General features: G+C 41.3%; 2 protein-coding genes across 3 annotated transcripts in view; one reads left to right on the top strand and one right to left on the bottom strand.

Moving 5' to 3' along the window:
- LOC105355301 (uncharacterized) overlaps positions 1 to 8,210 on the top strand; it is a 41,962-nt gene extending 33,752 nt beyond the window's left edge. Inside the window, exons 1-4 of one of the 2 annotated variants that reach the window (XM_023963522.2) lie at positions 6,793 to 6,895; positions 6,977 to 7,029; positions 7,114 to 7,548; positions 7,627 to 8,210. In XM_023963522.2, coding sequence (XP_023819290.1) covers positions 6,867 to 6,895; positions 6,977 to 7,029; positions 7,114 to 7,548; positions 7,627 to 8,114 — 1,005 coding nt within the window. In that variant the 5' untranslated portion in view covers positions 6,793 to 6,866 and the 3' untranslated portion in view covers positions 8,115 to 8,210. Of the gene's footprint in view, positions 1 to 6,792; positions 6,896 to 6,976; positions 7,030 to 7,113; positions 7,549 to 7,626 lie in introns of those variants that run through there. The other variant, XM_078931687.1, reaches the window with a different exon arrangement.
- A 2,843-nt stretch (positions 8,211 to 11,053) lies between these two features.
- LOC144981277 (uncharacterized) lies at positions 11,054 to 12,513 on the bottom strand. The gene is made up of 4 exons (XM_004076939.5): positions 12,397 to 12,513; positions 12,267 to 12,319; positions 11,747 to 12,181; positions 11,054 to 11,668 (listed from the first exon to the last, which is right to left on the bottom strand). The coding sequence occupies exons 1-4, from the start codon at positions 12,423 to 12,425 to the stop codon at positions 11,187 to 11,189; spliced, it is 999 nt and encodes a 332-aa protein (XP_004076987.2). The 5' UTR covers positions 12,426 to 12,513; the 3' UTR covers positions 11,054 to 11,186.
- Positions 12,514 to 13,646: the final 1,133 nt, after the last annotated feature.

The raw sequence follows: 13,646 nt of genomic DNA, 5'->3' as shown, positions 1-13,646 counted from the left end.
TACAAAAATAACCCCTTAATTTGTAGTATGATAAAAAATTGGAAACAGATGCTCAAGAATTTCAAACTTAACACTTGTTCTTTATGTTTACCTATTTTTTTGTATTTAAACAATACATTAATGACATTCCAACACGTACAGGATAGAAATGGATTACCAAGCAGTCGTTTCTTTAGATATTTGCAAATCTGAAATTATGTGAGAACAATTCTGCCTCAGTTTCAGAATGCCGAACCTAACTTTCTCAATTATTGCTTAATTGAAACTCCCGGCCCAAAACAAAAAAATTAGGACCATTTACAATTTACTACAGGAAATGAATAATCCCTCCACCGCGCATATTAAAGAGGAGTGGGGAAAAAGAATTTGGCGTCCCCTTACAGAGACCATCTGGAAACAGGCCTTACTCAAGATAGGAAATACCTCAATAAACACACGTCACTGCCTAATACAATACAAAATGGTGCACAGACTGCATTATTCTAGAGAGAAAATTAATCAAATCTATCCGAAGAGCTCACCGAACTGTGAAAAATGTGGGTTACAACAAGTCACTCTACTACACGTTTTGTGACCCAAACTTCAGACCTTCTGGACCAACATTTTCACACACCTGTCTCCTGTATTGAAAATCAAAATTTCCCCGGACCCAATTCTTATTGTATTTAGTGTCTCTCCTCTGTCCAAAGTCAAAAATCTGTTTGTCAATTTCAAAACAGCTGTCAAAGATAACCCACAGATTTCTAACAACAGTAGAGTCAGCTGTAGAGGTGTCACCAAAAACAATTCTCTCAGACTTTGACTCATTCAAATACATAACATTCTGGATCAAACAATGCTTTATGTTATCAATGCACTCCGTAAAAATGTTTTGTGAGCTCTTTTTTCACAAACTGAGGGGCAGATTTATCTGCAGATCATCAGCCTAACAATGAAAAGAGATATCATGCTATGCTCTTAAAAAATCCATATGGACAAATTCAAGTGAGCTGTTTGTTTGTAGCGGAATGAGCACTTTATATGCTACACTGCGCATCAACATGTTCAAGTTCACGTGTAGGCTGAATTCTACAAAAAACCATTATTTTGTCCATACATTGTATCAAGTTAAGTACCATTTGCTCTCAATGTATTACCTGAAAACATTGGGGGAGCTGCCTTCTTACCCTTACCTTTTAATGAATTTATAATGTGTTTTTTAACAGTTGTGCTATTTAAGTAATGTATTTTCAACTATTTTACTCGTTTCTGTATACTTTTACTGTTGTATATTTCATTTCTTTTCAGTCATCTTGTGTACTCTTGTCAGTATTTGTCATTTTCTTGTCAGTTTAGCATGTTTAGCTATTTCAGTTTAGAATTTTCCAATTGAATTCTTTGTATTCATGATCGTTTTTATTTTATGTTTACTTTACTATTGCCGGTAGAAAGCTCATTGAGACAACTGTTGTTGTGATTTTGGGCTATACAAATAAAGTTGAATGAATTAAAAAATGCTGCACGGTTGCGCAGTGATTAGCACTCTTGCCTCACAGCAAGCAGGCCCCTGGTTCAAGAACCAGCTGGTACACCTTTCTGTGTTTGCATGTTCTCTCTTATTCTTAAAACTAAAAGTTTGCATGTTCTCCCAATGCATGCATAGGTTTTCTCCAGGGACTCTGGCCTCCACCCACCGTCCAAAAGCATGCTTCATAGGGTAACCCTTGTGCTATCCTAGGCACTTTAACATTTGGAGTTGGGTCATCTACCCACTAGACAGTGCGCTGAACCTTTTTTCTTCAATGATTTGTGATCTTCATTGGTGTCCATGGATTACATGAAGTCTTTCCACCTTTATCCACCTTTGTCATGGTAGGGAGAACACGTCAATGTAAGGGTGGGTCATCTAAGATAGCACAAGGGTTAACTTGGACGCTGCGCTGGGCGAGTTATGCCACAGTTTGTGAATGGATTGTAGAAACTTGGGCTTACATGTCTGCTTTCAGGTCTTTTTAAGTGCCGAAAAGCTGGCATCATTCATGAGGAGCCGCACGGCAATGTGACGGACTCCGACAATGACGAAAGGGAAGCTGGTGTGTTTGATAGAAATTTAGCCCAGCTGTTCATTTTAGATACAGAAGATGAGGACTTTGATTGATTGATTTAAAAAAATTGTTCCTAGGTGTGAGTGTGCATGGGTGTGTGATTGTGGCCCTGCAACAGATTGGCAACCTGTCCAGGGTGTCCCCTGCCTCTGCCCTCAACTGTCCGGGATAGACTCCGGCAGCCCTGTGACCCCGAAAGGGACTAAACGGGTTTAGAAAATGAAAGGATTGAAAAAACTGAATATCCCATCAAAAATAAAATATACCTGGAAAACAGACAATTACTGGCTTTGACTGTAAACATAAGCTTCCCAGTGCAAGGGATCTATTAGGAATAAGATTACATTTAAAAAATAAAGTGTATCTGAAAGCAATCAGAACAAAATCTGTAGATATTTTAATATTTGACCGATACTGATCAAATCAGATTATGCAATATCGGCCGATACCGATATAAGCACCAATTTATCACCCATCCCAAGCCTCAGTTCCCCTGACAAGAAGCTATTTTTTGTCTAGGGAAAATTCCCTTCCAGAGAACTAAATATGTGCTGTAATTATTGTAGTTTAAAGGACATCCGCTTCCGGGGTTAAGGCAAGACGCGTGGTCGCGGCTCTCTGCGGATACTATCTTCAAATTACTTAAGAAGTTGATTTTCTCCAAAAAGAGAGCTGACCATGCCCCCGAAGAAACCCCAGGAATATGAAGAGCTCAAAAAATCTCTTGACATTATTCAAGAAACGCTGAAAAGTTTTATGGATCAAGTGTCGGCTAAACTAACGCCACTCTGGGAGATGATGGAAGAGTTCCGAAGATTTCGGGCTCAAAACGAGCAGCGAGAAAACCAGGTCGAGATTCTGGAGAAAAGACTGGACGATGTGGAACAGCAAGTAAGGATGAATAATGTCATTCTCACTGGATTACCGATCAAGCCTCGAGCGAAGCTGAATTCAGCTGGAGCTAGCACTGCTAATGCTAGCGCTAGCGTAGCTAGCAGTGCTAATAATACGGAGATTGATGCGTCGCTGGAACAGCAAATACATTCATTTCTCACATCTAAAGGGATTTCCCTGGATCTCAATACCATCGAGACCTGCCACCTGCTCCCCAGGAGAAAGGAGACGGATAAACCAGCGATCCTCATCAGGTTTGTGAATCAAAAACACAAGCTAGCTCTGATGAATCAACGCAAAAATCTCAAAGGTTCGGCTGTTTATCTGAACGACCATCTGACCAGGAGGAATGCTGAAATCTCAAAACATGCACGGCTTCTCAGGAAGCGTAAGCAGATTGAGAACACTTGGGTTAAAGGCTGCAGGATCTTTGTCAAACCACTCGGTCCAGAGGACCGCACCAAGGTTATGGTCGTGAACACCATGAAGGACTTTGAGAAGTGTTTGATCACGGTCGTCTGAATAAACGTGGAGTAATAAATCAAAGAGCCAAATAATTTCAAGAAATATGACACCTGGAATCATCACTTTCTCCATAAGTCTGACGTCACCTGAATAACAGCAGAGCTCTGACCTGCAGACAACTTGACCTCAACTTTCACCGCAGCTGATATCAGCTGAAGAAGGATATGGACCTGAATCTAATGTCTGCAGACATAACATGGAAGAGAACTATTAACTGTTTTGAACCCAGAAGATCGGCTGTTATCAGTTAAAGAAGAAATACCAACCTTGGACAATCGACAGTTATGGACCCTTTTTATTTTTTTCCCTTACAGCATTACCTTATTATAAAAAAATAAAAAAAATACAAAAAAATATTTAAAAAAAGTAAAACAAATGATTAATCACTTATTGAAAATTGTTAAATTGATTGACTTTTGATGATATTACTTCACTAGCTCCTAAAATTGATAAAATGATTCAAAAATCTTTCCTTATGTAGCATAACTTTGCACGTTTTTAACTTTTGATACTTGATGAAATTTTGCTATGATAACTCCTGAAACAGTGTTGTGTCTATTTTTTTTTTTTTTTTTTTTTTTTTTTTTTTTTTTTTTTTGGAAAAGGAAGGAAACCTTTTTTTAATTATATTCATTTGAAGGAAGAATCATTTCTTGTGTCCATTTGAACACAGGGGAGCTTTCAAGAAGCAAATTGGGACTCTTGCTAACAAATCTGATCTTTTCTTGAGCTGCTAGAGGAAGACCAAAGAGGAGGAGGTTTCTGGATGCAGCGAATGAAGACATGAAGGTCGCTGGTGTTAGAGGAGAGGATGCAGAAGACAGGGTTAGACGGAGGAAGCTGATTGGCTGTGGCCACCCCTGAAGGGAAAAAGCCCAAAGTGTGAGTGTGCTATGGAAGATGATAGGAGGGATATTTAGGGCCTCTTTTGATTTTGATTTATTAAAGAATTGTGCCTAAACCACATTAGTCTGCAGAGGCTCAAGCTTCGGTCTTGTCCTGGAAGGAGAATTGCCCGTTTTGTTGCACGTCACCATATTTACGGCGTGACTCACAACGTCTGCTGCAAATAATCGTGTGAAGTCTGTGAGAAATAAAAAACAATCCAGACAACGGTATCAGCGCTGCAGATGTGACAAAATGACTCTCTGTGCTTTGTGCCCAAAGAGTGATCGATTTCAACCCCTTCCGCCCCCACCCCCTTAGCTAGAAGTATTGATTGTATTCAGTGATCCTAGTATAGTGTAGCTCATATCAGAGTCAGAGGAAAGCTGAGCTGCACATCTGAACTATTCTGGATCAGGACTTCAGCGGGTTTTACCGCAGAGGAAATCCTTTTCGTGTCTATTTTACTGATATAGTATTATGTTTTAAAGCATATGAATGACTTTTAAAAGTAACATAATTTGCATATATTTCAGATGCTGCATTTGCCATGTTGATTTCTAAAATAGTTATTTTGACGTAGTACTTAAGTAATTCATCTTTGGCATGTGCTTTATTGATACCTTATGATTCTTAATTCTGTCTGATAAAACCTAGGAACCGGATATTGATAATTCATGTAATAAAATGGTTATAGTATAACGGGGTGGGATTATATAAGTTCGCTTCTTTCCACTCCCTTTCAAGCAATTTTTATTAATTATGTCTAATTATACTAAGTTTGATTAGTTACTGTATGAATGTATGACTGATGATTATATTGCTCTTGTGTATTACTTCTATTTGATTGCTTGAAATAAACCATTTCAAATCAAATCAAATCAAAATTAAATCAAAGTTTCTCAAACTGATTTTATTTATTTTTTTACTTGTCCTGTCTAACAGCTGAGCTTACAGATAAGAGTCGAAGGCCTCTTGTGTTGGACATAGTTCAAGGGGTTGTGGATCTTCGGACACACAAGGTGTGTATTTGTATAAACCCCTTTTGTAACTTGGGGGAAACTTTATTTGTAGCCATTACAATCGTACCTTTTTTTTTGTTGGACCGGACGCCAAAAAAAAGAAGCGGGAAGAAGGAAGGGATATTGGAGACAGGGACTAAGGGCACTGAAGGACAGGGGAAAGGGGGAATTAAGGAAATCTGGAGGATGACTACAGAGGTGGTGGTGGGTGGTACAATCATTAAGTAACAACATGCTGGAGGATTACCATCATTTCTGTCTGCTGTAAATGTTAGTCAAAAGGGGCGGGGCCTGTCCACACACACACTCAAATGTTACAAACATACCTCTTGCCTCCAAAAATCTTCAAATACAAACATGTCATCATGAACTCAACACAAATACAGTTCACACACACATATGCATACAAACCAACACATGTAAAGCATTTTATTCTGTCACACATACTGTGCAAAGGTGAGCTGAAACCTTATGTTCTGCTGAGGTGGACGATGGAATGTAAAAGGAGGGAGAGTGCCGTCCCCATACCAAGACCCCCGTCGATGTGGTAGCGGTAGCCAGACCTGCTGATTTGATTTTATAATAATCAAGAGAATAATCAGTGTCTATTTGTACACATGTAGCAGGAGGCAAAAGGTCTACCAGTCTGCCTTTGACGCTAACAAACCATATAGATCTGCTCATCCCATGGTTTGGGTGAATACTCAGTTCTTATTGGTTACAGGGCTTACATTTAAAAGTAACACCTAAAAAAAGAAGTTTTGGTCAAATATCCTGAATGTTATTGCACCGGCATAAACTGCAGTTGGTAACCCGAATAACAGATACTTGGATCATAGGTTTATGTCTGTCTTTTATACCTTATTGCTTAATGCAAATATTTGTTCATAAAATAACTTTTATTGATTCATGAAAGAAATTGGTTGTTTATTGATCCACGTATGATGATCAGAGTTTAATGGTGGATAATTCTTGCACTAAAAGCAGACATGAAACTGCTTGCGAACTTTGCTTCTTTGAAACAAACTTTTGCTTCATCATATGAACAGAAAACAAGCAGTAAGACCCACTGTAGTCACATGTCTATTAGATACCTAATGTACATATTGTAGTTGTCTGCAGGACATCTCTGAAAACTCTATTTTGTTACTTTATTATATATATACCAATAATGTTCTGAAAGAAATCTGCAAAGAAAAGTCTACTACACATTTACTTGTAGACATCTAACCTTGGAATTTTTTTAGATGTCAACAAGCGTATTTTTTAAGCATTTACTAGTTAAAAAATGGGGAATGAAGAAGAAGAGGAAATATGTGTTTAAAATACGACAAATAAAAAGAGTTTGTGTCCAGCAGCTGTTTGTTGTTAACCCATTAAGCTCTGATTGGTCAGGACTGGTCTCTGCTAACATTGATAAACCTTCACCTATGAACCTTTCAGTACTGTGGCCTTCATGATGGAGACAGCAAGGGTTTTCCTGGGGTAGGAAGGATGTTCTGAAAGCAGGTCAGCTTTAATGTGATAGAAGGATATTCTAATGTTTCGTGTGTTAATATTTTTCAGGTTTTCCCTTTTTGTTCTGCTGGTTGTTCCATCATGTGGTTTTCCAGCCAAAGGTGATCTTTCATTTCCTTTTGCTGACACATCAACATAGAGGTTGTGTTGATCTTCTTCAGAACTTGTGCTCTTTCTGCTTTCAGGCTCCAAATCCACAGATCATGGCAGTGGGGACCAAAAAGCAGCAACTAACTTTGCTTCCCACAGAGGAGCTCAGATGAGCCGCTCTGCTCCTGTGCATTACAGCTCTCATTCAAGCGGCGTCTCTCAGCCAGTTCCAGTGTTTGTGCAGAATCCTGGTGTCCCTCAGTTTGTTCCCATGGTTCCATCAGGCAGCAGCTTGAGCTCCGCTGTTGCAGGATACCCTGTGGCTGTTCAGACAGGATCTACTGTTCCTGTGTTTTCCGGTGTTCCTGCAGCAGGAGTCTCTGAGGCAGTTCAGGTCCCTGTGCAGGCTCCTGGTTTCTCCCAGTTTGTTCAGACGGGCCCAGCAATGGTTGGCTCTGCTTCCCCTGTGTTTGTGCTGCATGAAGGAGCTGGTTCCACACAGCCAGGACCTGCTCAAGCTGCTCTGCCAGGTGACTCCTCTAAAAAGCTGCTGTGAATGTTGTTCTCCATGAATCCTCCCCTTTCTGACGAGTGTCTTGTTTGTCCAGAAACCCAGTGGGCTGTTGCTCCTCCATCTTTCTCTGAGCAAGCAGCAGCTGATGCCCAGGCTGTGGGCTCCAGTGACTTCCTGCCACCAGTCCCTGCCCCTCCAGCTGGCCCTGTCCTCCAGTCCGGAGAGACTTCCAATATTGTGAAGGAAGCTGAACTTGGCAACTACCAGCAGCAGACGGAAGAGTTTGGTTACCCGGCTGAGGCGGCGCAGCCTGGAGCTGCTTTCACCAGCGTGCTTGTTCCAGGCCAAGGACTTGGTGGCTTTTGGGGTTCTCCTTATCCTGGCTTTGACTACAGGCTCCTGTATGGTCTGTACCCTCCTGGCACCTACACCACCTTCAGCCAGAACCATGAGAAGGGCAAAGACTACTACCAATCCATCCACTACTTGAAGGAGCATGTTTCTGAAGACCAAGGTCCTCAACAGCAGCAGCAGCAGCAGCTTCAGCAGAAGGTCTTCTATGGTCATCCCCAGAGATCTTGAGGCTCATCAACATGGTGGACATGAGCACATTTAGCCTCATTCAGAACTTGGATGCTTAAGTTTAGTTGACCTAATAAAAACAGATCTGGAAACTTGTATTGTCCTGTTTCTGTAGAGGATTTCTGAAACCGGCCTAAAGCATGGAATCGCTTCCAGACTAAAGGGTATTGAAATGTTTTGGTCCTTTTGAAAGTAAGTGGCACTATAAAGCATGGGTCTCGAGCGGTCGGGGCATTGGGTGTGAGGCCGGGCTCTGGCTCTACGCATGCTCAGTACCAAGTCCTTGGCCGGGGGGCTGCTGGGTCCTGACCTGTTTCTGTGGTGCAGGTCAGGTGCAAAGGAGGGTGGTTGCTCCTGGATCTTTGTCTGAGGTTCTTGGATCGGCTGCGCTGTCTGCTCCAATCTCTGGGGTGTTTGGGTGCTGGGCCTCCTGCCTTTGCTGGAGCATTCAGTGTGATCAAGGTACTCATGAGACACACACTCATTCAACCCACCTCCTTAATCACAAATGGGTTTTTTTTTTTTTCTACACCCTTCATGATTATCGGTAATGCGAATATTGTGTGTACCTATGGAGTAACTTTGGGAGATAAATAATCATACCTCCAACCTGTAAAGTTGTGTGTAGACTATTTTATGTAATTTACTTGACACACTTTAACTTTAATATGGACTATCTCTACCCTCCCCCCACACACACACAAACCTGTTATCCCCATCTCTGACATCCCACTCTTTATCTAGTTCCTTTCCGGTCCAAAAAGGGAAGGCATACAAATATTATAAATAAGGCTCGGCATCAAATACGGGGTTTGTACAAATATACACTGTCCAAAGATCCATTAACCAATTGTAACAAAATCTGTCCAATACAAGAGGCACTAAGCTCTGATCTGCTTGCTCAGCTGTCGGACAGGACAAGTTAAAAAAAATGCCCACTTAAAAAATGGAGGATTCCTGTGCAAAAGTCTAAATGTGCTTGTAATGTTGGCCTTAAGTCTGCTAATCTATCTTGGAACTATCCTGCACAAAGGATTGCTGGCAGACATGGCTTACCAGTTTATAAAAAATGTTGGTTAAACTACAGTCTATGTTGGTCGTTACTTTGGGGGGGGGTCCTCTCCTGAAATGGTAGAGCTCAGATAACAGTGGACCTCCACTGTGGCAAATGGCTAACATGTGGCCATCCTAAAGCTTTCAGAAGTTGTCCTGGTTGGGTATTCTGGCTAGTGCAGCTACTTCTGCCTGAAATGTGTAGAACCACCAAATATTAGACTTCTAGAAACGGTACCTATGGTGCTTTTCTTTCCATTTTCAAGCTCTCTGCATTCTGTGGTCTTGCGTGTATCCAGAAGCGATTGTTTAGAATTGAGGGTCTAACATGGCGTCTGCTGCCTTGATGTGAATGTTCTCCCCTTGACATCTGAAATACCGGTAAGTGTAAGTTCAACTGCTGTAGGATTGCTTAGGTTATGAGAAACCCAAACCCTTCAATAATCCACTTTTTTTTGGTCATGTGACTTGACATGCTTCAAACAGCACTAGGAAATCTTCCGGTTAATTTCCTCAAGGCAGAGTCAAGGAACTTCCAAGCAGCCAATTTGTTGCTTTTTTAAGTCCAAGTTTTTATAAAGGCCTTCAACGGAGAGCACTGATTCAAGAAATATTTGGTCCATGTACAGAAAACTTGATTTTTAAAGTTAGGACAGATCCTGTTTATTTGCTAGTAATGACATTAAATGTTTTTAGCTTAATTGCTATGGACTGTTATAAAAGTTTTTTTGCCGTTTATCACTAACAAATGGAATGAAAATGTAAGATCTAAGTTGAGCATTGCAGATGAGTTTGCCTCTTATTTTTCTGTTACTTGCTCAATGAGAGCCCTTTTTTTACTGGTTTTATAGAGATCACACTAAAGTTCACACAAGTTCAGCAACTGTTTAGTAAATGTGAGCTGTTGCTCTGTGAAGTGTTCACTTTTGTGGTTTTTAACAGAATTTTACGCCGTCTGGCCAAAGCAATGGGGGAAAAAAAAAAAATCAGCTTTAAAAGCAAATTAACAGATGTTTAGGGCCAAAAATTTGATAATCAAAGTTGTACATTTGACACTTGGAAATTTCCAAGATTAAAGTTGAAGTGTGCATACAGTGCAGCAACTGAACACCCCACAGCAGATGGAAAGACTAAATTGAAGTAATCTGGATTTTGCTTACAAATTTTTGGAAGCCCCTTGATTTACAGCATAATGTTTTAATTTAGCCAAAAAGACTTCGGTCTCTGCAGAGCGGCAGGAGTTCCAAAATTTGCCTCCAGGTGGTGGGCGGGACTGCTGGTGCTGAGTAAGCTGGTCCCCATTATTTGTGGACTAATTTACCATCCCAACATTACCAGGGCAACAAATTAGCTACCCAGCTTTTTAGTTCTTAGCCAGATCAGCCAACGTACATGGATTGTCATGTATACAAGGGAATGCATTGGTGGCCCGTTCATTTTAATTCCTCCATAAGTCAATTTAGACTTATCCCTAGGAGTTGTCGTCAGAGTTCTTAAAATATGACAGTTTCTTAAGTTACACTAAAGGCCCATCAAGATAGTTTAAGTCAAATCAGTTTAAGGGGGCTCAATGACCCCCAGGGAAATAACATTTCTAACTGAGCAGGATTGAAGACTCAAATTTTAGTTTACTGACCTACAGCTTTAGTAAGAAGTCCCCCCCCCCCCCCCCCCCCCCCCCAAAGTTCCACAGTATTTAAACATTAATCCTCTTCGATAATGAAGTTTCTAACAAGTTAAGGCTTTTATACATTTCTTTAAAACATGGCTAATGAGTAGTATAATTTTTTTACTTTCAATATTTTATTCCAATATCAGCGTTAGTGATGCTGGGCCCTTCCCTGAACCACTGTTGAATCCTTTCATTTAAGAAAATTTCAGTTAGATTCTTTTGATCCTTTATTTTGTACAAATTCAGGCATCAATCCTGGAAAAAGTAATGAAAAACTTTAGACAACAAGGAACAATGTGCCTTATTAATATTTGAATATACCCAGTATGCCACCAGGCCAATGAGCCTCAAGATCTCTGAGGATGACCATGGAAGACCTTCTGCTGAAGCTGCTGCTGCTGTTGAGGACCTTGGTCTTCAGAAACATGCTCCTTCAAGTAGTGGATGGATTGGTAGTAGTCTTTGCCCTTCTCATGGTTCTGGCTGAAAGTGGTGTAGGTGCCAGGAGGGTACAGACCATACAGGAGCCTGTAGTCAAAGCCAGGATAAGGAGAAGCCCAGAAGCCACCAAGTCCTTGGCCTGGAACAAGCACGCTGGTGAAAGCAGCTCCAGGCTGCGCCGCCTCAGCCGGGTAACCAAACTCTTCCGTCTGCTGCTGGTAGTTGCCAAGTTCAGCTTCCTTCACAATATTGGAAGTCTCTCCGGACTGGAGGACAGGGCCAGCTGGAGGGGCAGGGACTGGTGGCAGGAAGTCACTGGAGCCCACAGCCTGGGCATCAGCTGCTGCTTGCTCAGAGAAAGATGGAGGAGCAACAGCCCACTGGGTTTCTGGACAAACAAGACACTTGTCAGAAAGGGGAGGATTCATGGAGAACAACATTCACAGCAGCTTTTTAGAGGAGTCACCTGGCAGAGCAGCTTGAGCAGGTCCTGGCTGTGTGGAACCAGCTCCTTCATGCAGCACAAACACAGGGGAAGCAGAGCCAACCATTGCTGGGCCCGTCTGAACAAACTGGGAGAAACCAGGAGCCTGCACAGGGACCTGAACTGCCTCAGAGACTCCTGCTGCAGGAACACCGGAAAACACAGGAACAGTAGATCCTGTCTGAACAGCCACAGGGTATCCTGCAACAGCAGAGCTCAAGCTGCTGCCTGATGGAACCATGGGAACAAACTGAGGGACACCAGGATTCTGCACAAACACTGGAACTGGCTGAGAGACGCCGCTTGAATGAGAGCTGTAATGCACAGGAGCAGAGCGGCTCATCTGAGCTCCTCTGTGGGAAGCAAAGTTAGTTGCTGCTTTTTGGTCACCACTGCCATGATCTGTGGATTTGGAGCCTGAAAGCAGAAAGAGCACAAGTTCTGAAGAAGATCAACATCCCATTTATGTTGATGTGTCATCAAAAGAGAATGAAATGATCACCTTTGGCAGGAAAACCACATGATGGAACAACCAGCAGAACAAAAAGGGAAAACCTGAAAGAATAGAATTAATAAATTAAAATCTTGTACTGATTTCTTTTTTGTGTACACAAATTCCTGCTATGTCCTACCCCAGGAAAACCCTTGCTTTCTCCATCATGAAGGCCACAGTGCAGAAAGATTCATAGGTGAAGGTTTATCAGTGTTAGCAGAGACCAGTCCTGACCAATCAGAGCTTAACGGGTTAACAACAAACAGCTGCTGGACACAAACTCTCAGGAAGAGACTATTAGAAGTCTGCATTTTTACAAAGTTAACAGATGGTCCCGTAGATGGTTTTAACAGTTATGTTCACTTTTGATGTGAATGGAAGAGTAACCTGCTTTCAAAATTATTGGCTGAGCGCACAAACAGGAAGTGACACCAACTTTATCCCTTAAACCTCGTGGCATAGAAATGGATCTAAAACAACAACAAAAAAGGATGAGCACAGTTTAATATTAATATTCAATGGACACCCAAAAAAGGATTTCCAGGCAAATAGCCTCAATGGTGTTGGCAATATGCCAAGTCACATTTACCGGTGGGGATTTGACTCGTAGAGGGAACAGGTGTGTTTTGCCTTTCCCTTTTGGCCTGTGCGGCCACCTTAGGGGCTGCTTTGACATCTCAGACTAAGCCTCTTACAACTGTGGGTACATGCACTAGTATCAGAATCGCAACAGAACTGTGTCAACACCATATGCTGAAAGGCGTGTTCCAAAACCCACGTTCAGCCCGTTCTTGAATGTGTCACAAACACCCGTTCCACATGTAGCTCAATGCATCAGAATTCATGCAGCCTTTGCTCTCATAAGCATACTGTATGAAAGGTTTAGTAGGATTGGGAATGTCCACAGTGGGTTCACTCTGGAAAATGTCTTTCAAAAAAATATAGCCACTGTTGCCCCCTGGAGCCCAACTTACAGAAAAGAAGACAATGGTGGATTTACAACTTGTTAATTCTCCAAGAGATCTGTCCAATTTAAAAATTTGTGGTATTTAAAAGTGTCAAATTCGATCAGGTATTCGACCTGTAAGGCACCACCTCCTTTAATGATAAGAACCATTACTCATTTTACCGTAAAAATTGATTGAATTAGTATTTTCATTATTAATCTTTAGGCTTCATGACGTAGTTTCTCTTCTGAAGGGATCTTTTGCTTAAAAAAACCAGATGGACAATCACATACGTTTTGATGGATTAGCATGTAAATATAAAGAATAATAAACAGGTAGAGTTCAGTAGTGTGTATGTCTGTTTATGAAAGTTTGTGAAAGTTGGTAGATGAGCAAAGGAATGCCTCAGAACAGGTCAAGAGAAATATTGCAATCTAAAGAA

Source organism: Oryzias latipes, chromosome 15 (assembly GCF_053564925.1).
Source record: "Oryzias latipes strain Hd-rR chromosome 15, Olatipes_Hd-rR_3.1".
NCBI lineage: Eukaryota > Metazoa > Chordata > Actinopteri > Beloniformes > Adrianichthyidae > Oryzias > Oryzias latipes.
The sequence above is the reverse complement of the archived record's forward strand: the minus strand, read 5'-3'. Positions and strand labels throughout refer to the sequence as shown.